This window comes from Oryx dammah, unplaced genomic scaffold (assembly GCF_014754425.2).
Source record: "Oryx dammah isolate SB20612 unplaced genomic scaffold, SCBI_Odam_1.1 HiC_scaffold_7, whole genome shotgun sequence".
NCBI lineage: Eukaryota > Metazoa > Chordata > Mammalia > Artiodactyla > Bovidae > Oryx > Oryx dammah.
Window position 1 is genome coordinate 15,351,760 of NW_024070191.1, and position 25,841 is coordinate 15,377,600.

Genomic DNA, 25,841 nt, shown 5'->3' on the forward strand with positions numbered 1-25,841 from the left:
GTATCTGAACACAGCACTAAGCCAAACAGGATTTAAAGACTATCAGTAACACTTTCGCCTACACTGCAACCGTATTTTTTAAATTGTAATATCTTTTTTATATACTACGTATAAAGTTCGACAGAATGAATCATAAAAATCAAAATCTGACTAATGAAACAAGGACTGGCCTTGCTCAGGCAAAGAACTTGAAATACAGCTTAAGAGATTGTTACTTTCTACTTATTTTAAACATACTACAATCGAATCTTTAACTCTCGACTGCCATAAAAGAATATATCTCAGAATCTATGCTTCTGATACTACTTGATTTGAAATTAAACTGTTTACACGTCGTGTTACCTGTTATGTAGTATGTAACTTGTCTGTTGATCTCCTCAGAATCAGCATCTGTGGTGCTCACGATGGCAATCACGCCCCCAGGGGGGTCGTCTTCACTCACGGTTCCTTTGTAGATCTCGGCCGTGAACCGAGGGGGGCTGTCGTTGACATCAGTGACCGTAACATCCACAATGGCTGTGGAGGAGAGCTGAACCTTCTCACCGTGATCTGACGCAACCACCTTGATCTGGTACCTGTCTCTCTTTTCGTGGTCCAGTTCCCTCAGCGTGGTGATCCAGCCCGTTTCCATGTTAATGGCAAAGGATTCGATGACGTCCACGCTTTGCGACTGATCTAGATTATACATGACCTGGCCGTTGCTTCCTGAATCCAGGTCAGATGCCCTGATCTGAATGACTCTGCTCCCTGCCGGCAGGTTTTCAACAATAAAGGCCTCGTATGGACTAGACTCCAAGACAGGGCTGTTATCGTTGGTGTCCTTCACCTGGATGCTGACATCGACAGAAGCCACCAGCTCGTAGTCACCGTGAGTGCACCTGGCAAGCACGGAGAACTGGAACCACTTCGTGGTCTCGTGGTCAAGACTCTTCTCCAGTTTCAGCCTCCCGCTCTGCCTGTCGATCACAAAGAACTCATCTCTGTTGCTCTCGGGGGTATTCCCTTTAACCAGGCTGTAAAGGACAGTACCACTGTGTTCTGCTCGAATGAGGTCTATTTCGGTTCCGATGGGCACGTCTTCAGAAACTGTATAGGTGTAAAATGGCTCTGAAAACCTGGGAAGCCGCATTTCTGGTGGGAGCACTTTAACATAGACGGGAACAACCGATTCTCTTTGTGGGGACCCATTGTCTACAGCTCTGACGAAGAAAGTGAAGACCTCGTTCTCCAAGCCGATTAAACTTTCCTTTGTAGTAATTACGCCGGACGCTCTGTTGATTTCCAAATTCTCTTTAACGCTTTCAGAATCTGCTTCAATGGCATAGGTGATGTCAGCGTTGGAGCCCTCGTCGGCGTCACTGGCGAGGACTTTGATGACTGACGTCCCTTTGGGAGCGTTGGACCCGATGTTCACCTCAAACTTGGTTGCTCGAAACTGCGGGGCATTGTCATTGTGGTCTGTGAGGATGACGTTAATGGTGCAGAAGGCAACCTTGCCTCCAGCGTCCTTGGCCATGAAACGAATGGGGATTACTTTCTCTGCTGGGGTTTCTCGATCAAGCTTTTCTAAAGTAAAGATCTGCCCCCTCTCGTTTGTGTAAAACCGGTCTTTGGCAAAGTCATTGACAATGTGGTAGGTAACGTGACCATAAATACCCGAATCCCTATCGGCTGCTTTGACCTCGGTCACCAGAGTGTGCACGGGAGCGTTTTCAGCGAGCTCCACTTCATACTCGTTCTGAAGAAACACAGGACTGTGCAAATTGCCTCCAATCACAGTCACATGAACCTGAGCAGAACTCCTAAAAACTCCATCCGATGCAGACACTTGGAGGGTGTAGGATGGCTTCAAGGCGTGCCGGCGCAGGTTTGAGAGTGTGATGATGCCTGTCTTGCCGTCGATGACAAAATTCTTATGGTCGTTGCCAGACAGGATGGAATATTCCAACTTGTCTGTGTCTGAACTGTCTGCATCACAGGCCCTTACACAGGTCACAAAATGCCCGTGGGCGGCATGCTCACTAATTCTGGCTTCATAAAGCTGTTGGTCGAACAGGGGAGGGTGATCATTGAGGTCGGTGACATCCACCGTGACGACCACATCGCTGCTCAGAGGGGGCATGCCGCCGTCAACAGCCCTCACGGAAATCTGGTGCTGCCGGAACTGCTCATAGTCCAGAGTCCTGACCAGCGAGATGAGGCCAGTGACGCTGTCTATGTGAAAATGATCGTGGCTCTTGCTGTGATTCCCCACCATGTGGTAGGAAATCCCTCTGTTTGGTTCCGAGTCGGCATCTGTTGCTCTGACTTGAACCACATACGTCCCAATTACAGATGCCTCGGACAGGGTGGCAGCATACGCCTGCTGGGCAAACACGGGAGGGTTGTCGTTGATGTCCTCCACGACGATGTCCACAAAGACCTCGGCGTGAGCGCCGGTCAAGGAGTCCGTGGCTCGGACGCTCAGTTTATATGCTGGGTGGGACTCGAAGTCCAGGGGCGCCACAACACTGATAACTCCGGTGTTGAAGTTAATGGTGAATTGGCTGAAAGGATCGCCCTCGGTGATGCTGTAGTGCACTTTCAGGCCCTCCGGACTGTTGGCCTGTACGTGGACGACGGGGCTGTGCATCTGTGCGCTCTCTGGGATCTCGGCACTGTAGAAAGGCTTTTCGAACACGGGCATGGCTTTGTTCATCACGGTGATGGGGACGATGACCTCGGCAGAGAAAGCTGGATCTCCTCCATCTCTGGCGACCACTGTGACGAGATACTCTTTATTCAAGGTGTCGGGTTCAAACGGCTTTTTCAGTGAGATCTCCCCAGAGGATCCAATCTGGAAATGTTCGTGGCGCTCCTTGAGGGAGTAATGAACCTCCCCGTTTCGGCCGCTGTCCCTGTCGACGGCGGTCACGTGGCGGATAACCTGGCCCACGGCAGCATCCACTTTCACCAGGGCGTAGTAAGGGAGGTTGACAAACACTGGGGCATTATCGTTCTGGTCTTCGATGACGACCTTCACGATGACGTGGGCCACGGCCGGAGGCTTCCGCTCCCGCGTGACTTCCACCACCACGTCAAAGGCCTCCTGCTGCTCACGATCGAACGGTATGCCGGTGGTCGACAGAACTCCGGACGTGCGGCTGATTCTGAACCTGGGATCTGGGTTGAGGATGTGGTAAAACAAGGGCTCATTGATTGGATTCCCAAGGGCAGTTATGACAGCTAGCGTTCTGGCTTCGGTGGAATTCTCTTTCACTACGGCAGAGTAGAAATCCTGAGTAAATTTCAGCTGGCTCTCCTTACTTTCTTTCACGTTAATTTTGACGGCCGCGAAGCTTGCAAATCTGCCATCGGACGCTCTGACGGTTAGCTCGTAGCGGCTCCTCAGTTGAGTCGTGTTCTGTACAGTTATGGTTCCAGTCTTGCGGTCCATCAAGAACTTGTCCCCAATGTTGCCTTCGGTGATGGAGTACATTAACTGTGAGAATGCACTTGAATCGGCATCAGTGGCATTTACCGTGACGACCTTGACTCCTCTGTAGGTTGGCAGCAAAAGAGTTGCTTCATATAATGATGTGGAGAACACAGGAGGGCAGTCATTAATGTCAATGACGTGTATAGTCACATTGGCTGCATATTCAGCAAATAAACGTGGTGTTCCCATGTCATGAACTTGAACAGTAAAGTGAAATGTGCTTGTTTCTTCGTAGTCCAAACTTAGGACGGTATGAATAGCACCCGTGCTAGAATCAATGGTAAAGTATTTGTGTACAGATGGTTCAACGATGTGATAAACAAGCAAGGCATTTGATTCTTTGTCGGCATCAGTGGCTCGAATAACTAATGGGACATTCCTGTCTGTGAGGACCACGCTGTTAATCGAAGCTGATTCACTAATGAGCCCTGTATACTCTGCCTGCATAAAAACTGGCAAGTTGTCATTTTCATCCAGCAAGTGCACCAAAACGGTTGCATTTGTAGACAAACCAGCCATGTTAGTTCCTTGTATTGTCAATGTATAGATGGGCAAGGTTTCAAAATCCAAAGCTTTCTGAGTGATGATACTTCCAGAGTGTGGATTAATATCAAAGGCATCAGCTACATTTCCATCCTTTATTTCATATACCACTGATGACTGGCTGTGGGCTGTAACCATTCCGATGAAACTCCCAACACCAACAGTTTCACTAATTTCAACAGAATATTCTTTTGATGTAAACTTGGGAGAGGCGTTGTCAGCAATGGTCACAAAGACCCGCACAGAAGTGATTTCACTCATTGGTGGGTCGCCTTTATCTGTAGCTTTCACCGTTAAGTCATATGCCACTTGGTTACTTCGATCTAACTCTCTGGCAGTTTTTATGGAGCCCAAGATGGGGTCGATCGTAAAAGAATTTCCAATGTTTCCTGGGAGGAGATGGAGAGAAGCATGTTGAGAGAAAAACACAAGGACTGACCAACATTCGAAGGGAACTGGCTTCATTCAACTTGTCTCATTTCTCAATGCGTTTCATTTTTATCCATCGAAACTAAGGCAAACTTTTCCAAGTTTTGTCTATAAATTATCAAAAACAAACAAACAAAAAACCCCAGAACCTGTATCACTCTACAACTAAAGCTAAAACTCTCTCTGGTTGAACCAGGAATGTGTTGTGGGAAAAGCTGATTCTCCTTCATAAAGCAGTGAAGTTAATCATTTCCAAGAGTCCCTCAAACCCCCCTTGGAATGTATTCATTGCTTGCAAATTCTCCAGGATCTTATATGAAAGGGAAGACTTCAATTAAATTCAACAAACTTCAATAGAGTTAGTCCTCATTTTAAACATTTGGGAACTGATGAAGAAGCCTGTATGTAATCTGCCCCACTTCCCAGGTTTTGAAGATTTCAATAATATTCCCTCAATTTTTTTTTAGGTCAATTTAATTTCTAGGTGAGTGTTTCTCAACCCGGAGGCAATTTCACCCAGAGCGATGTTCAGTCGTGTCTGGACATATTTGAGGTGACCACCACTTGTGAAGAGAGGGTGCTCCTACCATCCAACGGGTAGAGACCAGGAATGCTGCTAAATACCCTACAACACACCGGACAGCCTCACAACAAAGCATTTTTGATCCAAAAATGTCAGTAATGCTAAAATTGAAAATCCTAAGACAGTCTTACTTGCTTTCTTTAGACTTTTTACAGCTACATTATCTGTAACAGCTCCACGTACAACTCCACGATATTCTGTGGTTTTGCATCACTGACCGAAACCTATCTGAGGACGGCAGTTTACTACGGTTACAGTTTACTATCTTTTTGGGTAGATCATGGCAGCTTGAGGGTCCTCAGATTCGATTCATCCGCAAACCCTTTGTCCCTTTCCTGTTTTCTAAACAAAGAATCCAGAATCATTTGAGTCATAGAACTGAACTTATTTTCCCCAAACGAATTCTTACACTGACGCAAAACAAGGCTGACTTGCCACTTAACTGCTTTCTCAAACTCTTGCTTTCCTCTCGCTTTGCTATCAAGTGTGGCCCCTTCACGGAGCAGAAATACCCAGAGTCACTTGCCAGCCAGGGGCTCCCAAGGCAGCATTCCCTTCCCCACTTCATTACTAGTAAACACTTCCTCAATGGCCTTCATTTCCTTCCTTTAATACATCTTCCAAAAATCTGTGATAGTTCTTCCTGAGGCCAGACCCAGTCTGGTTTTCATTAAGTCTGCCTGGCTCTGCGTCCAGGCCCTGGGGCCGTGTCCTGACCTGCAGCAGGACCAAGGCCCGGAACGACTCCAGGCCACGAGGCGCTGAGCTGAAGCCTGGCCCGCGAACGGGGTCACATTGCCTCTGCCAGGCCTCGCAGACACTAATTTCCGGCCTGTCTGTATTTACGAGAGCCAGTGACCCCGGATCCTCTCTCGCTGTGTTTCAGCCACTCATCGGAATTTCGAGGCCCTTTCTCAGCTACCTGTGCATCTTCCTGTGTCCACAGCTGTGGCTGGGTGGCTGCCTGGCCCGAGACAGGGGACCGTGAAAACCTTGGACAACCGTCTGCATCCCTGCCCTTTACTCTGCTGTGTCTGTCCTGATAAAGCAGCCGACCGACCATATTTTATATTCATCCATCTATATGCATTTCTCTCGGAGAAGGCAATGGCAACCCACTCCAGTACTCTTGCCTGGAAAATCCCATGGACGAAGGAGCCTGGAAGGCTGCAGTCCATGGGGTCCCTAAGAGTCGGACTCGACTAAGTGACTTCACTTTCACTTTTCACTTTCATGCACTGGAGAAGGAAATGGCAACCCACTCCAGTGTTCTTGCCTGGAGAATCCCAGGGACGGCGGAGCCTGGTGGGCTGCCGTCTATGGGGTCGCACAGAGTCAGACACGACTGAAGCAACTGAGCAGCAGCAGCAGCATATGCATTTCTCTTATTTTGTACAGTGAAAGCTTCAAATACACAAGGCCTTACTTGGAGGAATGAATGCATTCTATCTGCACCAAGAGGTTCCTCAATCAGGTAAACACATCCTCAGTGGGTTTGGGGGGCGTCCTCTCCTGGAAAAGCCTTCCCCCCAGCTATTCTCACTGCCTCTTCATGCCCCCGTTCATTCGTTCACTCTCTCAGGCTCTGCCCAAATGCCTCCTTCTTGGAGAGCACGATGGTGAGGCGTCCCTGACTGTCCCACTCATCATGGCTGTTCTCTCCCGTTACCCTGGCCTTTTTCTACAGCACGTTGTACTGCCACTTTGTTCTTATCTGTTCTCCCCCTGGAATGTCGGCTCCACTTCAGCAGGGCTTGTCTTATTCGTTGTTTTATCACCTCTGCCTAGAAGAATACCTGATACTTAGGAGACACTCCACAAATATTTGTTGAATGAAACAACTTTTAGACATGTATGAAAAAAAAAAATTAATTACCAAACAGGTTGATTGGCAGGTTAGAAAAAATTAACACATTCATTAAATACTATATTTCTATTTAGGGTTTCCCAGGTGGTACAGTGGTAAAGAATCTGCCTGCCAGTGCAAGAGATACAGGAGACTTGGGCTCGATCCCTGGGTGGGGAAGATTCCCTGGAGGAGGGCATGGCAGCCCACTCCCGTATTCTTGCCTGGAAAATCCCATGGATAGAGAAGCCTGGTGGGCTGCAGCCCATGGGGTTGCAAAGAGTCAGACATAACTGAGTGACTGAACATGCATATATATCTATTTGGTTTTCTTTTCCTCAATGATACTACACTTCAATCACTGCCAACAACCATTTATTACAGGCAGCACCTCATTTAAAGGAACTAACAAAAGGAATGTGCAAGGCCTAACTGGAAATCTGTGATAAAAATTTTCATCAGCAACGTGAAATTCAGAAACACTCTTTACTACGTGTAGTATTTTTCTTTGATAAAGACAGCTCTGAGCTTGTCAATGATAACAAGAAGGTTAAACAGGAACACAGCTGGTTAGTTAATATGTGGATCCCACCCATACACATACTACAGCAGAAACCATCAGATTTGCAGATGGGAAAGCAATGTCACGTTTACGTGGAAAAACCCCAAGGGCTGCTGAGTGGCTAAAATGCGTCTTTGTCTGATTGAGTAATAGCCACGCTCACCCAATACTGAAACACACAGATGGCATTTGTGAACAAATTAACAGGACGGCGAGCAAAGTCTGTACTAGGGTGGGGTCTCGGTCATTCACTTTAGGGGAGATTATTGCTGATTTCTAAAGTCTTCATTTGCTCCTTCTATATGAACAAGGCAGTTATCCGGACAAACATGCAAATGTGTGCATGCCAGCTGTGACTGAATCATATATACCCCTACCCCAAAAGGCAGGCCAGAGAGCTGTGCTAGGACCTGCCTCTTCCCATGGACATGCTGTGGGTACCCACTGCCTGATAGTACAGCAAGCTCTGTAAAGTTGCAACTGCAATGACGTTTTACCTAAGTTTGGGGAAGAAAACCAATTCTAGTCAATACATATTTTTACTGAGTGTCTTCTATTTCCAGACGTTACAACAGTTTTGAAGACACAATCATCTACTTTAAAAAAAATAAATAAAATACGATAGCTCAGAGTATGGCACAGATGTATTTCTAAACACATAACTGTTTCTGAAAATATTCTTCAGTGACTTCCTTTTCCCCTAAAGATTTGTCATCAGACCAAACTTTTTGCTCAATAAATTGCTGCTAATTAAATCAGCAATGTTATGGCCAGAATTTATAGCTACTCTTCTGAGCTTTATTAAATGACACAAGTCAGGAGCAGGTGAGTATGAGTACACTGTTGAATGAAGGCTGTGTGACCACTGTATAGTTCCTTCTAGTCAACAAATTTACTGACACGTAATTCTATCGCATTTTAGTGGCAGTCATTTCCTAAAAATCAAGAGGAATAGTATGATTTTTACATTACCAAATCTATGAAATTATCTTCTTTTAAGTCCAAATTTTATATCTGAATAGGCCCCTTGTATTATCTGGTTTTTGAGTGGAGACACAGTTCCATTCCTGGAATACCAGATTACTAATCCCGTCAGTCATTACAGGCATTTAAAGAATTCTCATGCCTTCAGTCAGGCACCGACAATCATATTTTAAACACCCAGTTGTTGAAAATTATGTGAAAGCTAAGGGAAAGTTTAGCATTTTCTCCTACACAAACCCAGTGAGTTTGTCTAAGAGAAAATTATTTTATTGAAGTGCTCAGGCATGCACAAATGGAATGCAGTGCTTTTTTTAATGGCTAAATTTTTGAACCAGTGGAAAAATCATCCTTATTCAAGTCACTAACTACACTACAATACATTTCAACACTGCAACCTCAGGCAGTATATGAGGTTTCATTAGAAAGAAATGGCTTAAATTTGGTCATTTTCAGGGAAAATATGAAACTTCAAATATACTAAGAAATAAAAATCGTTTAACCACATAGAATACAGTGATTAAGCACTGTTTTTTAAAAAGTGCTCTCCATTTGCTCAGCTTTGGATTATGTGTTCTAGAGTTAGTTATACCCCTATCAATTCTAATGCCTAAAAAGATATATAATTCCTAAATATGCAGAGGTATGGACTTATTTTTTAAAAAATCAGGTTAACGGGATGATCTCAGTATTCTAAAATCACCATAGGGAAATAATGGAAGAGAGTATGAGCCCTGTACTAACAATGGTAGAGAGAGATGGGAAATTGGAAGCTGCTTTCTCCATATTTAAGCGCTAATATTAATACTAATACTCACAGTATTTGGCATCAGTCGGGCAAGTCCTGGAGCAAGGTAACTTCTGGCTGGATAAATCACATGCTCTAAAGCAGACCCTGGCTTCATCAGGGGCAGAACTTGTTCGCAAGAACATGCATCTGTGGACTGATGGTAGCCCCTACCTGCCAAGCACAAGCGTGAATGCTCCTAGCAGGGCACCTGGCACATAAAATGACAGTCCAGATGAAGACACGCAGGACCGGAGAGCAGCTGCAAAGCACAGATCAGCGTGCCACTCTGCCGCCACCACCGCTGCTGCTCTAAGGAATCGGCAGCAGGCCTCTGGCGCAGTACCAGGTGCTAAGTCACGTCCGTCGTGTCCGACTCCTTGCGACCCCAGGCTCCTCTGTCCATGGGCTTCTCCAGGCAACGATACTGGAGTGGGCTGCCATTCTCACCTGGAACTGTCCAGGCCCACAGTTCCAGCTGGACTTCCCACCCTTGCTGTCTCCTGCCCGACTCCAGCAGGGCCCCAGCCTTGTCAACATTTCTTCAAGTCCTTGTCCCAACCCAAGGACCTACTGCAACCACCCTCTTCCATTAATGAAATGCACCTGTGAAAGATGCATGGGCGTGACAGAGGCAGAAAAGCGAAACCTGGAAGGGGTGGGAGCTGCATGGCACCCTTCATCAGATGTGACCCAGCGAGAACTGCATGAGTCGGCACTCCCGTCCTGGGGCTTCCTGCTCTGCCCCAGAGAAAAGACTCTCTGACTAAATGAAAAATGTTAAATCACTGGGCCAGCCTTATTCTAAGAGTATTTGTGGAGGAACATGACTGTGTAGTTAAAATCATTTTGGAAATCCTGAATTGGTCAAATAAAGTTTTCTTCACTGCAGGACTTCTCAGAGCCTTGAATCATGCTAACATTATTAAATCTTTGAGAACATCACCCAAACGTAGTTAGGACTCTCTATCTTTGCTTTCTAATGAGTTAAAAGTTCAATTTTTTTTCCTCTTTCTCCTATCAGTCTAAGCAGTTTTCATAGTGATACAAAGAAATCTTTCAACATCTAGAGGTAATTTTAGAAGAAATATCTTTCTAACAAGTGCAAAGTTGAAAACCTATACAGTGCTCCAAAAATACCTGATTCGATGGAGTACCGTACTTCAGCATTTTTCCCTTTGTCCTTGTCCAGAGCTGTAACCTGCAGCACAACTGAGCCGACAGCTGCTGACTCGTAAACCCGCCCTTCGTAGGAGGAGCTTGTGAACCAAGGGGCGTGGTCATTGGTGTCACTGACATTAACAACAATCCTTGCAAAGTTGCGCTTCACAGGGACATCTTGATCTCGTACCTAAAAGAATCAGCATATTATCAATCCTGTTAAGGTTTAAAAAAATCACTCTCCATCACATGGAGCCCTGCAGGAACCAAATGGTAGCAGAACAATGAACAGAAAGCCCTACCATGACTGTGAGAATATGCTGGTGAATGGCTTCATGATCAAGCTTTTCTGACGTATAGAGAGAGCCGGTTGCAGGATCAAGACGAAATTTCTTGAGACTCAGTGGATCGATACTGCTCTGCAGAGTGTAGATCAGTTTGTTTTTTTCATCTTTATCCACAGCACTGATTTGCAAGATTTCTGTTTCCGGCACTGTGTCTTCAGGAATGACAACTTCATATTTTGATGTAGAAAATTGAGGACGATGGTCATTTGTGTCTATTACTTTGATGAATACCTGCAATGACAAAATGACTCACATAACAATATTCCTAATTACAATGTTTTAGTGTTAAAAAAAAATCAGGAAAAATTAGATGCACATTGGAAAAAAAACTAATTTTGAGCAAAACAGAATTCAAACATGAAAAATAAAGGCAACCAAAATCTGGAATAAAAAACGTTTTAAATTTTTCATTGACATACTACCTGTATTAATGTGAGTAAGATAATAAACACCTTTCTAAATTATTGAGACTAATTTTTGAGAGAAAAATGTAACACACATTTCTTTCTGAAATGCATACTTACTTTCTCTTAGGTCTCCAGAGAAGAGATATTTCTAGATTACTCATGGAAAGATAAAAAATTTACTTTACCAAGTTTCACAGATTGATTTCCTGTATCAGATTTGCACCTGTAACTATTAAGCCACTGAGGTGAGGATGCTACTTAAAGGTCACAATATCTGAAGTTCTTGCTCTAATCTTTGAGACTCCAAATCTCTACCCATAAGATATTGTGAATAAGAAGGAAAATTAGGAGTGTGCTTTAAAAGCCATATATTTTTGTGATCACAAACTACACATAGATAGTACAGACATTTCTCACTTAAAAGCAATGTTAAGTACATTGGAGATAGTTCTCTTAAGTGTGCCAGCACAGGATGAAAATCTTAAAGGAAAAAAGAACACATGTGTATAAAGTGAGTCCCAAGGTAAATTAAAATAAAAATTTTACTGTGACAGTAAGATTAATTTTTAGATTGAAAAGACACATGTAGATAAGGGATAGTAGAAATCACTGATTACAAAAGGTGGTTCAGTTATGAACAAGAAACCAGAGCTTCACTAGCTCATATGGAATAAAGCTCAGCAGTTTGAATGGCACAAGAAGCCAAAGTCCCTGGACCACATGAGGGTGTTTAAACACTTTAGGGTTAACAGAGGTTAGCAAGTATGTGGACCAGAGCCCTTTTCATGAAGATGACACTACCGTTCTGTTCTAAGAATACCAAAACCTCAGTGGTGAATCTGTAACATTAAACTATGTGAATACTAAACGCATCCATCCAAACCCCAGAAAGGTTTTATGTAAAAGTTACGTATGTAAACATTTAAAACAATAGATACCTCACTTTGAAAGGTCAATGATGATCCAAAAGTCATGGCTATAAAGATAATTTCTAGAAATTAAATCATTATATATTCACTTCCAGTATATATTAAAAGACCCTGATGCTGGGGAAGACTGAGGACAGGAGGAGAAGGGGACAAAACAGGATGAGATGGTTGGATGGTATCACCAACTCAATGGACACGAGCTTGAGCAAACTCCAGGAGATAGTGAAGGACGGAAGCCTGGCGTACTGCAGTCCATGGGGTTGCAAAGAGTTGGACATGACTGAGCGACTGAACAACTGAACAACAAACACATTAAAATGTATTTTTCTCACCAAGTGCTGGGCAGAAATAGTTTAATCCTTCTTCAGGATCACCTGATCCCACCTAAACAGGGACAGCTGGAGTAAGAACAATTCTTACTGATAAAGCAATTCAACTGACATATTTTCTGGGCACGTCCATGCTTAGCACTTGGTTTACGGAGTGTGTAAAGGAATTGTGGATGTCCCTGCCTGCTGAAGCTTTCAACCTCACTGGGCAGTGCCTTGCACACATAGGTTTCCTATATTACCAAGGAGGTTTTCAGGAGTCCAGAGATGGTCTGGGCCATCCAGGAAGCTTTCGAGGAGGAGGCAGACTCTGCTTGCACAGCTTTTCGACTGGCAGATGAAATACATCAGAGTAGAAGGAAAAGCTTGGGCAAAAACATGAAGGCAAGGGAGGAATGAACATCCTGTCTCTAAGAGACGGCAGAGGAGGGCCTGGACCAGGGGTGACACAGTACAGGAGCAGGGAGAAGGAGGGGTCCAGGAGCAGACCCGTCTCCCAGCAGAGGCTGAGAACTGCATAGCCTGTTTGCTCCAAACTGAGAGCTGCATGGCCTGTGTGCTCCAAACAGAACTTCATGGCCTTTAGGCTCTGAACTGCCTGATGGGGAAAATTCACCGCCCATCCTTCCAGTCGGGCTAACAGTCTGGCAGCAGGTAGGGCAGGCTGAATCGCTGGGACAGAGGATGGAGGCAGGAAGGTGACTCAGTGCCAAGACGGGTCACAAGAGCCCAAACTGGTGCTCATGGGCAAGAGGGAACACACGGGGAGCACTCACGGGGGACAGGCCTGAGAGCCTGGAGAGGGGACACTGGAGTGTTATCTCGCTTTGCCCTCAGAGGAGCTCTATGAGGAGGGAGTCACTGTGCGATTTCCCACCGAGGGTCCCTGCCCACATACAGGTGTTAAGAGGCAGAGCCCCGTTCAACCCAAATGGCCTGCCCCAGGGTATGCAATGATGACGCTCCAGAGACACTGAAGAAAACATGAAACTGAGGCTGTTTCCAAAAAAAGAAAAAAAAAAAACCTGTAAATTGGATTTGGCAAGTTACCTTGAGATATCAGATAAAGCGAAGTGTCTTGATTTAATACCAGTCAGCATCCTCAACTGAAAACGGCAGGACGGGAAGGCAAGGATGGCAGCTGTTCCAACGGGGCACCGGCCGCTAGGTCACGACCCTCCACCGCCCGCCTCTGTGAGGACGCGCCCCGCATAACCACAGCAATGCTCTCCGATCCATGGACCTGCCGCTCCTGACCTTGACGCAGGACAACCTGTTCTGTTGGATCCCGAGTTTCACCAGCAAACAGGAATCTACCCCCTGTGCCGTGTCAGCCTGGCTCTGATCTCTGTTCTTCTACAGCTGGTGCTTGCCTCTCTGCTCCCACTCAGATTTCTATCTTCCTATACGCAGGCCCAGACTGGGAATCAAAACCTCATTACTGATTGTTCCCTTACCACCCACACCTGGACAGGTCAGCCTGGGCCCTGGAACTGCTCTCTGATACTCTGATCAGCTCTCCCTGCCAGCAATTCACTACGATATTATCAAGATCTTCTGCAGATGACTCAGACTAAGTTACAGAAGTATGCCTGAAGCACTGAAATGGAAGAATTTCTGTGTCCCTGAGAAAAGAAGACTAGAATGTATTTACTGGACTTTATGGGAATTTTAGTCATTGTATTTCATACGAAGCTCCTAACTACAGCAAGGAAAACTATAATTACCAGGAGTTACGTGGTAAGTGGTAAATACTACCTGTAGATATACCATCTTTAGGAATGAAAACGCTTGGTACCCAGGATCATTTCTACGCTTTTTAAGTTTCCTTTGCTAGACTTCTGGTTAGTCAATTACTTGAACTGATCTCCATATAGTTATACTTTTTAACCTTTCAAAATTATCCTGCTAAATTCATTACAACTTTTGATGCTTTTACTCTCATTTTCATGCTCTAGAGTCTAGCTTCTACAATGAGAACAGTTACCGACAAGACTGAATTAATACTGTGTTGGCAATTTTACATGACCATCTCAAAATGACCCCAAAGCACAATTCATATATCAATGCTAAATACACTAAAAATCACAAGCATTTGGAGAAAGAAATAAGGTCATTTCACAACTGACTTTAAATTATCTATTCATTTATTAATTGAAAAGATGTCACAGACCATAATTTTTATTCAATACAACTAAATGATTTAGCAGATGATCTGTCTTAAGATTTAAAATATTATAATCTAAAGACAGGAAACTGGAATTCATAAGCATTTTATCTTCTAACGTTTAATTTCTTCCTTTTACCTTTCAGACACAGCAAATCATACACAGGCCTTTAGCTTCTACTATTCTAATGTAAACTCAAAGAGGAGAGGACTTTGTATCCTGCTATTCAGCTTTTGGAACAATACCTGGCACATAGCAAGTATTTAACAAGTTTTACAACCAGCCCTCACCATGAATCAAAGAGAACTGATATGAAAGAAGAGAATTTAAATTTAATGTATAGGGCTCTGACATTTAAATTGGAAACTCAATGATCTGACCATGTCTTAATCATCAGGCAGGAACAAATAAAGATGTTAGAGGAATTATTAAAACAGTTTAATCAGTTATTTTACACAACCAAAGGTAGCCAAGGGGAAAAAACAACCCAAAAAGGTATTTTAAAAGATAATCACTTTAACCAGTTTTAATGCAAATAACTTGGGACAAGTCATTCTCAACAGTGATATACTTGGGCTTTTTAAAGTCTACTTTCAAATTTTTTACAACTGGCTAATTGCATTCAAAACCTAAATCAGGGTTTATGGTGAATTTTCGTTCTATAAATAAAAATCCTCAGTGTGTACATGCATATAAACTGTATCAACACAGTAACTTTTGACGTGGGAATCTCAGAGGGCAGAATCAACTGTCCCCATTGCCTGTGGACCCCTAGACCAGAATTCTGGGCCATCAGCCATTCACCTACCTGAGTCAGTATAGTGGTGGTTCCATCTGTAGCCTCAACTGTGAGGTTATAGTTTGATTTCTGTTCTGCATCAAGAGGCTTGGCAATAATGATGGTTCCAGTGCCCCTGTCCACATCAAAGTGACTGTCGTAGTTGCCACCTAGTTTAAGTTAGGACAAAGAAAAGTAAAAACAGGTCTCAGGATGAAAATCTACCATTTATTTTGTGGCTTTCTAATTTTTAATGGCAGTTTAAAAAAAAAAAAAAGAAGAAGAAAGAAAAAATTCTGATATAGTGATCAGAGTGATTCCAAGGAGCTTTCATTTTCAAAGACCAGAAAACAAGGACCAACTGGAAAGACAACATTTGCTTACTGAAAAAAAAAAAAAAAGAAAAAAGGCTGATCCATGACTGTTGAGGAAGCTACTAAGTGAGAGGCAGCAAGAACTGAAAACAACAACCAAAAAACATTTCTAATTCTACCAACCAATTGCTGAATTACGTTCAGTTTGTTTCTTCAAGGGTTCTCTTTATACCTCAGTAGCTACGTATCACATCATTTAGTAACCAAAGGTGGCCACTTAAAATTTTACTTAAAAAAATTGTGACAATTAGAGCATACAGATCTAATAAAATAACTATTAAAAACAAATGTTAACTTTGAAAAAAATAGTAGTTAATATCAGTTAGTCCTGACTCTACACTACTGGGAAATTTTTCCCATTGTTGTGGAACACAAAGCTTAATGAAGCAAAGTTTTCTGTAATAGTAATGTTACCCAAATGCATTCCCCATCATATTCCAGATAAAACTCTTTCCAAAGCTACTGAACTTGAGATACTTATACCAATGAAATGAGATGGCATGGAAATAAAGTCTAAACATCATGATGAAGTTCTATTACTAAATCCAACCGAAAAGCAAAACAGCACATGCACAAAACAGAGTGTTCAGTTAAATCTAAAAATCCAAGGATCTACGGATGTATGGAAAGGCAGTATGTTTGCAACTGGGATGGATGAGAATGGACCCGCCATGAAAAGAAAAAGTAATGAAAGATGGTCACTGGAAAGAATAAAGTTTGAAAAATGGCTGTTTTTCTTTAGATCTCATAATCTGAGGCAAATTATGTGATCTCAGCAGATACCTTCTGCTGTACAGTTCAGGTCACAAGTCATCGGAAAGATGTAAAACACTTCTCTAGCAAGTGTGTCTCCTGGCACAGCCAAAAAGAAGCAAGCATGGAAGGCAAGCACAGAACAAGGAGAGCAATCAGTCACAGCAGTTCCCAAGGCAGTCAGCTTACACAGTGGCAGGGTGGGAGGGGGGCGGAGGGAGATGGGTGTGGAGGGGGACGGGTGTGGAGGGAGATGGGGGGGCCACGCATTGAGGGGTGTGAGATGCTGCTTGGGGGCAGCCTGCTCATCTGGAAATGCGACAGGAATTAAGGCAAAGCAAGCAAACTGCTCTCACTGCAGTTGACTATGAAGAGTCCTTTTTGTTCATTGAAAACTAAACTGTAATGGTTTCATAGGTGTTGGTAAGATCAACAATTTCATTCAAACACCAAAGTTGGGAAAACAGCCCAGCTATCTAGAGAGAAAGTTTAAGGGGTACAGCCTGAACTCCGTGTCCCAGAAGCTTCAACCCGCTGAGACAGTAGCTGGGGCAGGAGCGCTCGGGGTTGAAGAAGGAAAAGGGATACTGGGTTCCAGCTGGAAACGACCTGAATATACTTCTGATTTTAATTATCCTTGTAATTAAAATACTGTGTAGACATAAGAATTAAAATACTAAGATATCAAAGTCTAATGTAAAATTGTGTTCAGGATGTTGTCTGACATTCTATGTCTAGCTAAATTAAATGACAGAAGAAAAAAAAAGAATTGGCTGAGGCATATAATTTTTTTAGCCTGATTTAATCTAGTGATCCTCCAGGTGGTACAGTGGTAAAGAATCCACCTGCAATGAGGGAGACATGGGTTTGATCCCTGGGTTGGGAAGATGCCCTTGAGAAGGGGATGGATACCCATTCCAGTATTCTCGCCTGGGAAATCTCTGGACAGAGGAGCCTGATGGGCTACAGTCCATGGGACTGCAAAGAGCTGGACATGACTTAGTGACTAAACAACAATCTAGTGAAGGCTGCTTCCTACTGAAAATGAGGTAAATCAAACTTAAAAAGTCATAGTTGACACTACCACTTATAAATTATTAAAAATACTGACGTGATAATCACACAGGCAGTTATTTTAAACATTCAAATTACATTCACTAAAAATAGTTACGTGCCATATGTCCTGTATCAAGAAGGAAAAATTAAGAAGCTGTGCCTTTGGACCAAACATTTATATTTCTGTGTCCTTTTGATGTGCTTTTTAAAACCTTATTTTTATATTAATAAGGTACATACACAGTGCTTTTATTTTAAACACAGTGCTTTTATTTTTATGTTGGATATTATCGTAAAAAAACGTTGCAGACAAAATGATGCAATTTAAAACAGATTCTCCACTTACAGGTCTTACTGTCAATTTTAAATTCTGAGATGTGCACAAAAAGCAGAAAACCAGAAATGGGCTCCCCTCAGTGTGACCTAGACAGGACAAGGAGAGCTATCGTGAACACTTACCGATGATGTCAAACCAGAGAGGTATGCCTGGAGGCTCAACAGATATGACTCCAATCATGTGAGCAACTGGATCACTTTCCATTACAGTAAAGGTAAAAAATGATTCTTCAAATGAAATCGGCTCCAGGGATGGTTTCGGTTTGGAAATCCATTCAATGTGGAGTCGAGTGGTTGATGACTTTTGGGGGCGACCATTATCAACAGCCTTAATCTATAAAATGTGGGCAGAGAAGGGGAAAAAAAAACCACATGTGCAAAGTTGCATCCCATAACTGAAGCATGCATTGGTTTGGTCTAACACTGAACCAATTTCAAACACTTAATATCCCGTGCTGTCTATTCCATGTGTTTAATGCCCGATAAAAAGAGCAACCTTTTCATGCCTTGCTGAACAGAAATAACTGGAATAATGAAGGGAAAAACAAACCCACACTTCCCACCGTCAGGCTACCACACTGAGGTCAGTAAACGAAGAGAGAGAAAGTTCTGAAAGAAGAGATTTAAGACTAGATTAATCGTCAAAGCACGTTAGAAATTCAAAGACTAGATCTTCACTCACTGAAAGAATATCATATTCTCCAGCTCCAGAAAACTTCCTGGACAAAACCACTCCCGTTTTTGGCTCAATAAAAAATTTGCCGTGCTCGTTCCCCTCTTCGATGCTATAGGAGATTTCTGCGTTGGGACCTTCGTCTTTGTCTGTGGCGATCACACGATACAAAGGCTCTCGTTTGGCGTTTCTTTCCCGTTCTGGCTTTTCCCGCTCTGGGAGTCTGATCTTGTAGAACTTTTGCAGGAACTGAGGCTTGTTGTCGTTTTCATCAAGGATCTTCACTATGACTCTTGTGACGGTTGACTTGGGGGGGCTACCGTTGTCTGTCACAGTAACCTGTTTTTTTTTTTTTTTTAAAAAGGTAGTTATCAAGAAATGTTTTGAAGATATACTGTATACAAAGTGAGTGTCTTCCTCCTAATGATAATCAGCTTTTGTATAAACCTCTGCAGTTCACAAGGCACTATGGCACACACAGGTTCTCTGACCACCGCCCTCTGAGGGGGCAGGACCACCTCGTCACTTTCACACAGCGATTCGGGGTGGGGGGCGGTGGGCAGGGGATAGGAAAGAACCGGCTCTGAACTCCGGCTCTCTCCTTACCCCATCATCCCTCTTCCTCACACACTTTAACCATAATGTGACAGCCACCAAAAATGTTAAGCTCTCACAAACTTAATATTTTTAAGTGAAGGAAGAGGTACAAGAAGATTTTGCTAAGTACTTAAAGAGTCCTCTTACATATGTTTAAAAATAAAATCTTAACATGCTGCATTTAAAAACTATCGCTTTTAAACCTCATCAATAAAATAAGTTAAATCAGCCAATTAAAATACACATTAAGTATAAGGAGCAAGCCTTTTTTTAACATTTAAGTTTATTTATTTTAATTGGAGGCTAATTACTTTACAATATTGTATTGGTTTTGCCACACATCAACATGAATCCGCCATGGGTGAGGAGCAAACCTTTTAATACTAGCAATCATTTTTCTTGGCTCTCTTTTATTGTACAGTTTTGGTAAAGAGGACACACACACTTAAATTGAAGGCCAACTTATTAAAGAAGGTTTTCAGTAAAAGAAATGCAAAATTAACTTTCATTCTAAGTATTCATGTATTGAGTTTAGGTATGAAAATCTAAGATTCTTAGGGATTACACTGATGAATGCTTCTGTATGCGTAAGAAACAATTTCACCCTCAAATTACATGTTCGTTTTCCCTTCAATATGTACATTAAAAGGAACGACCTCAGTTATTCTCCCCTCACCCACATCCTCCCAAATTAATCAATGTAATACTAAAAACATTAAAGTAAACTGAAGTTTCCTGTGGAACTACGTTCCTTTTAAAGCTTGGCAGGTGTAAATTCTGTTGTTTATAAAAGTATGAATGAATGTATCCTGAGGGTACTTGTCACGACTGTTTAGGTAAAATTAACTGCTTTAATTAAAGTACATGATTTTCCTTCCCAAACTCTCAAGATAAAACCAAATTGTATTTACTATTTTAAAACTTCTCAAAATATTTCCTTTTGATCAGTTTTCATATGATCCATAGGGAAAAGGAAAAATTAAAGAGCAATACACTGTGTACTATGCTTTGCAGCATTCATCAAATTGTTCCTAAGTGTGGGGTCATAACCGGGCACCAGTAACAAAGCTTTTCACATGTGACTTAAAAACAAACAAACAAACAAAAAAACAAATTCTTTTTTAAGACATTCAAATCCATGCCAACTCTGGCCTTCAAATAAATTACTACAAAAGGACCCCAGAAAAACATACATGATATTATAAGCAAACTAATCTTATTTCCCATCAATATCCTAATATCATCTTTGAAGCCCTAAGTATCTTATACCTGCTCCCATCGGCCTCTGACATTCACTGAGAGAACAGGCTCCAGAGAGAGGCACACAGGTAACAGGTGTGCGGTGCGGTTCTCACCAGGGTGAGAGGACCACACAAGGAAGGATGCCATCGTTTGCAACCTGCGGCTCTGGATGTTTATCTGTTTATTTTCTGGGAATAAAAAGGTGTATAAGGGAGACCTGAACTATACTCACAGTGTTTTCTTTATTTTCCTTTTTCTTAATAACCAGAAGCTAATATAAAATTGTAGCAGCAGCTATGAATGACTAATGTGAGACTGCTCTTTCTCATAATATTTATGATTACAATAGTCTTCAAATTATTACAATATCCTTCAAATTATTAAAAATAAAGAAATGCTTACTTCTAATATGTGTTCATCTTGCTGCTCTCGGTCTAGTTTCCTTGCTGTGGTTGTGATGAGACCTATGAAATGATAACAGCTCATGAATCCTCACAAAATAAAGCACATTACAGTGTACCATAACTGAAACCACACACTGAGAGAAGTTTGAGCAAACGCTTCATCTATTCTGGAGTAATAAATCATTCATTCATATATAGCTAATTATTTTACTGACAAACATACATATTATTTATTAACATATTTTATACTCTCTCAGGGCTTCTCCGCTGGCTCAGATGGTGAAGAATCCACCTGCCATGCAGGAGACCTGGGTTCGATTCCTGGGTTGGGAAGATCCCCTGGAGGAGGGTATGGCAACCACTCCAGTATTCTTGCATGGAGAATCCTCATGGACAGAGCAGCCTGGCAGGCTACAGTAAGTCCATGGGGTTACAAGGAGTCGGACACGACTGAGTGACTAAGCACAGCACACAGCATACTTTCTCTTCTTACAGTTCTTAAATATATGAGATAAATGACAAGGATTAAGTGGAAAAAATCAGTTACATTAAAAAAATTTGTTTAGTAGTTTCTACATTACATTTTCTCAGAAAAAAATTTTATAAAAAGATGAAATTATCCAGGATTTCCACCTCATTTGTACCTCCTGTGACTGCTGCAGACGTGATTAAGAATTAACAGAAAAAGCTTCTGTAACTATATCAAAAAGGACTGCTGGAAAATACAACGTTGACTATGATTTATTACCTCTGGGCCATCCACCCTCAAACATGAGGAACTGTCATAAAAAGTAATGGGATTTTCCAGTAAATGTTGGTCAAATAACTATCATTTAATTTCCCCAAAAAAGAACAAAAGAAATGATCCTCAAAGAAACCCCATATCCATTATTCCTTTGATTTTCCTATCAAATAAGAATATCTATATCTATTTAAACTGTCAAAATATGTTGAAACCTAGAAATTAATTAATTTCATTAATTAATTTTAATTCATTAAAATTAATGAAATATATTCTTATATTTCACACAAATTAAGAGCAAAATTCCCCCAATCACTAAAATATCCTCTGCAAACTGTGTTGATGGTGGCTGGTATAAACTGACTGGTTCTGACATCAGATGTGAGGATCAGGTAAGGCCTTTAGGTGGCAAATCACCGCTAAGACTAAGCTTCCCTTTGCCCAGCTTTCTCTCGCTTTCCACAGAGAAATATCTCAAATAATTCATATTTAAGAACAGATTTTATCATTCTAATTGATTTTCTCCTATTATCCTAGCTAATTTCACAAAACTACCAACTGAAGGCTATTTAAAGCATTTCTCTAAACTTGTAAATGAAAGGTTTGTGTTTTCCTTTAATTCACAGTCTTTTTTTTCCCCTTAAATAGTCACTAAGAATCTACATCAACATTATCTTCCCCACAATTCAGTGAAGCAACGCTCTCTTTTTAATAAGGACAACAAAAGACTATATTGTACGTTAGAATCTGGGGTTTTTCCAAAACCGTATTTCTAGATTAAAAGAGGTTCAAGGCAAATGGTTCACAATGCTTAATGGTGTGAAAATGTGGCTTACTGTTGCACAGGCTTGATTTTCATTAGTCGAAAAACTTTTAAAGTTAATCTCCTTTTTCTTTCCTTATCTAAAGTTTACCATACTTTCTGATTGTGGTTTTAAGGAATTGAGAAATGACAGGAAATCGCCGTGATTAGTCCCATCTAATTGTCCTCATGTACCCACCAGAAACTTGCTCTTAACGCTAACATCGCAAGAGGCCACAGCTTGTCATGTTCACAGCAAAACAGGATTCTGCTCTGTAGAACATAATGATTAATTACAGGAAATCTTAGCAAATAACTTTCTGTGACCACTAAGTAACTATCTTAGCAAATACGATTCCTCGCTTTACAGTTTCCTTACAGCACATGAGACTGCTAAAGAGGACGACCTTATGTCCATATTACCAGTTCAGTATAAAGACAAGAGTTCCCCAGGTAGCTCAGCTGGTAAAGAATCCACCTGCAATGCAGGAGACCCTGGTTAGACTCCTGGGTCAGGAAGTTCCCCTGGAGAAGGGTTAGGCTGCCCACTCCAGTATTCCTGGGATTCTCTGGTGGCTCAGACGGTAAGGAATCTGCCTGCAATGCGGGAGACCTGGGTTCAGTCCCTGGGTTGGGAAGGTCCCCTGGAGGAGGGCATGGCAACCCACTCCAGTATTCTTGCCTGGAGAATCCCCATGGACAGAGGAACCTGGTGGGCTATAGTCCACGGGGTCAGAAACAGCGGGACATGACTGAGCGACTAAGCACAGAAAGGCAAAAGGCAAACCTATCACCTGGGTTTGGAATTAACTGAATGCTCTATATACTTAAAATTAATTCTTCCTTAATTCAAATGGAATATTAATTCCATTTAAATGCAATGAATTCTACTGTTCCTTTTTTTAATCATCCCAGCTGCTCCTACCCATTCCTCAGCCTCTCAGTTTAAAGCTCACTTCTGAGGTCTCCTGTGACAAGCTTACCCTGGGGTTCTGCTCCTGGGTTTTCCAGGCTCTCTCATTTGCTCTGCCATAACATCACCACATGGGCACTCCAGTCACTCATTCAAGTCTTTTTTGTATCCTTTAAAACCCACAAGACTCTGCCTTTCCCGTGTACCTTGCTTACATTATAGATCTTGGTGGCTCAGAGGTTAAAGCGTCTGCCTGCAATGTGGGAGACCTGGGTTCGATCCCTGGGTCGGGAAGTTCCCCTGGAGAAGGAAATGGCAACCCACTCCAGTATTCTTGCCTGGAGAATCCCAAGGACGGAGGAGCCTGGTGGGCTACAGTTCACGGGGTCGCAAAGAGTCGGACGCGACTGAGCGACTTCACTTGCTTATATTGCTGTATCTCTATTACCTTAAAAACACAACTTAAATGTGTGAACATATGAATTTCTTAAAACCGTAAGACTAGATTTTTAACATATGTATTGGAGTAAGAGGCACATAACCTACACTAAACTTGGAAATGATATAAATTTATAGCTTATACAAGAGAGGACCATTTAACATGTATTTACAGGTAAGAGGCGTCAGGCCTTGAGGCCGGTGGTCTAGGTGACGGTGGTGTCCAGCAGAAGACAATTAGAGGCACAGATGTCAAGTGGAGAGAAGTTGCCAGAGGCAGAGACAGACTTAATTACACCCCAAGTACAGAAGGAGAGTGAAGAATGGTGAACAGCGTGTGCGTGCGTGCTTCGTCGCTTTAGTCGTGTCCAGCTCTCTGCAACCCTAGGGACCATAGCCTGCCAGGCTCCTCTGTCCATGGGATTCTGCAGGCAAGGATACAGTAGTGGGTTGCCATTCCCTTCTCCTACCAAAAAATAAAGAGGAGGGTTGGCCAACCTTATTGAAGTGTCCAGAACGCCATGAAGAAGCCTCAGAAGCAAAGGAGGAAGTCCCTCTGCCAAGTAACTTCAGGGAAGCTTGGAAAAGATCAAGTGAGAGCCAGGGAGGCAGGAAGAAGACCAGGAAAGGGATTTCCCTAACGAGGAGGGGACGGTCCGGCAGGTTAGCAGAGTGTGTGCAGTGAGTGATTATAACCATGAAGGAAGGAAGACGAAGATCCACACATGGACTAACCAATACAGGGACTGTGAGCCAACTACATGTAAGGTGTTTCAGCCCTTCCTTCCTAGGTTTGCACACCTGTTTACCAAAAGGACGCCTATCCCGAGGGCCACAGTTTCCTGGTCCCTAACACCACATCAGGGAGGGGCAGGGCAACCCTGACCATGGGGTGGTGTGAAGTGCCCGCCCCTCAGACAAAATGAGTGCTTCCTGTGGAGTTTCCACAAGGAATGAACTCGAGAGAAAACGAAATGCTCTAATGGAGCAGGGACATCGAGGAAGACCGTGGATGCTCTCTGGAGGGGCGCTTGACCTCACCAGCAGGCCACCACACTGGCAGCAGGACATGACGGAAATGCTATCCAAGGAGCCATTTAGCTTCGGAATTCATGACGCAGTTCACTTCCATTTTCACCTCTGGAATTTTTTCACATCTCAAGCCTGCTAATCCTCCGCCTTGCCTGCCTGACAAACATCTATTTTCAAAAACAAATCCAGGGCATACCTTTTCTACATACATGCTATTAACCCTGTCGGGATGAAATATCTAATAAGTGTATCCATTTCTTTCTCTTTAAACATGGGTGCTCATCTGTAATGTTTACCACTAAATCCCAGAAGCAGCTATACTTCATAAAATAGTGAACTAATCCCAGAAGCAGCTATACTTCATAAAATAGTGAACTATTTCAGAAATAGAGAGAAGCCTTTAAGATGATCAAACTCAGCTACCTGAGCCGGAGACAAATTAAATTCTTCCAATTCACCAGTAAATCAGCATCAAAGCCAGGATTAGAATTTAGTTTTCCTGAAGCCCAGATGAGAGGTTTGGGGTCTAATCCTCCCTCCCCATCACATCACACTGAATAATTTCCTTCACTTTGGTATTTCAACTCTCTGAAAATTCTCAACTGTCACTTACATGAAGTTTAAGGGAAAAAAACCAGCAACAGTTAATCATTTGTCATTTAACACGTCCAAAAAAGCACCTTGGAGAATAAAATAGAGTGGGTGAAGGCAGAAAAAAAGGTATATGCAACTGCTGCCTCTTGTCATCTCTTATCTTTATCTTCCTTTTCTCCTCAACTCTTAAAAATAGAAATGAAAAGACAAAAAATTTCCTTGCCCTACAAAACATCCCATTTGTAGACCAATGCCATTATCAACAGAAACAGACTGAGACTGCAGATACAGTTTATTATTGTTTATTTGATAAGTTATGGCTGGCTCTTTGCAACCCCATGGACTTGTAACCCGCCAGGCTCCTCTGTTCATGGGATTCTCCAGGCAAGAATACTGAAGTGGGTTGCCATGCCCTCCTCCAGGGGATCTTCCCAACCCAGGGATCAAACCCAGGTCTCCTGCATTGCAGGCAGATCCCTTTTACTATTTAAGCTACCAGGGAAGAAGCCCTTGCTTCAAAACAAAGGCGAACTAACGCGTGAAATGAATTCATCTCT

The 25,841-nt window shown here is 42.6% G+C and overlaps 1 protein-coding gene across 6 annotated transcripts in view; it reads right to left on the reverse strand.

Annotated features, from left to right (window-relative positions):
- The window catches only part of FAT1 (FAT atypical cadherin 1), a 121,645-nt gene that overhangs the window by 24,316 nt on the left and 71,488 nt on the right, over nucleotides 1-25,841 (reverse strand). For 4 of the 6 annotated variants that reach the window (XM_040243105.1, XM_040243103.1, XM_040243102.1 and 1 more), the window contains exons 4-11: nucleotides 20,762-20,823; nucleotides 18,530-18,859; nucleotides 17,971-18,181; nucleotides 16,486-16,554; nucleotides 15,359-15,498; nucleotides 10,673-10,948; nucleotides 10,350-10,560; nucleotides 343-4,410 (exon numbers count right to left, since the gene is read on the reverse strand). In XM_040243105.1, the coding sequence (XP_040099039.1) occupies nucleotides 343-4,410; nucleotides 10,350-10,560; nucleotides 10,673-10,948; nucleotides 15,359-15,498; nucleotides 16,486-16,554; nucleotides 17,971-18,181; nucleotides 18,530-18,859; nucleotides 20,762-20,823 (5,367 nt within the window). The remainder of the gene's footprint in view (nucleotides 1-342; nucleotides 4,411-10,349; nucleotides 10,561-10,672; nucleotides 10,949-15,358; nucleotides 15,499-16,485; nucleotides 16,555-17,970; nucleotides 18,182-18,529; nucleotides 18,860-20,761; nucleotides 20,824-25,841) is intronic. The other 2 variants (XM_040243106.1, XM_040243104.1) reach the window with 1 other exon arrangement.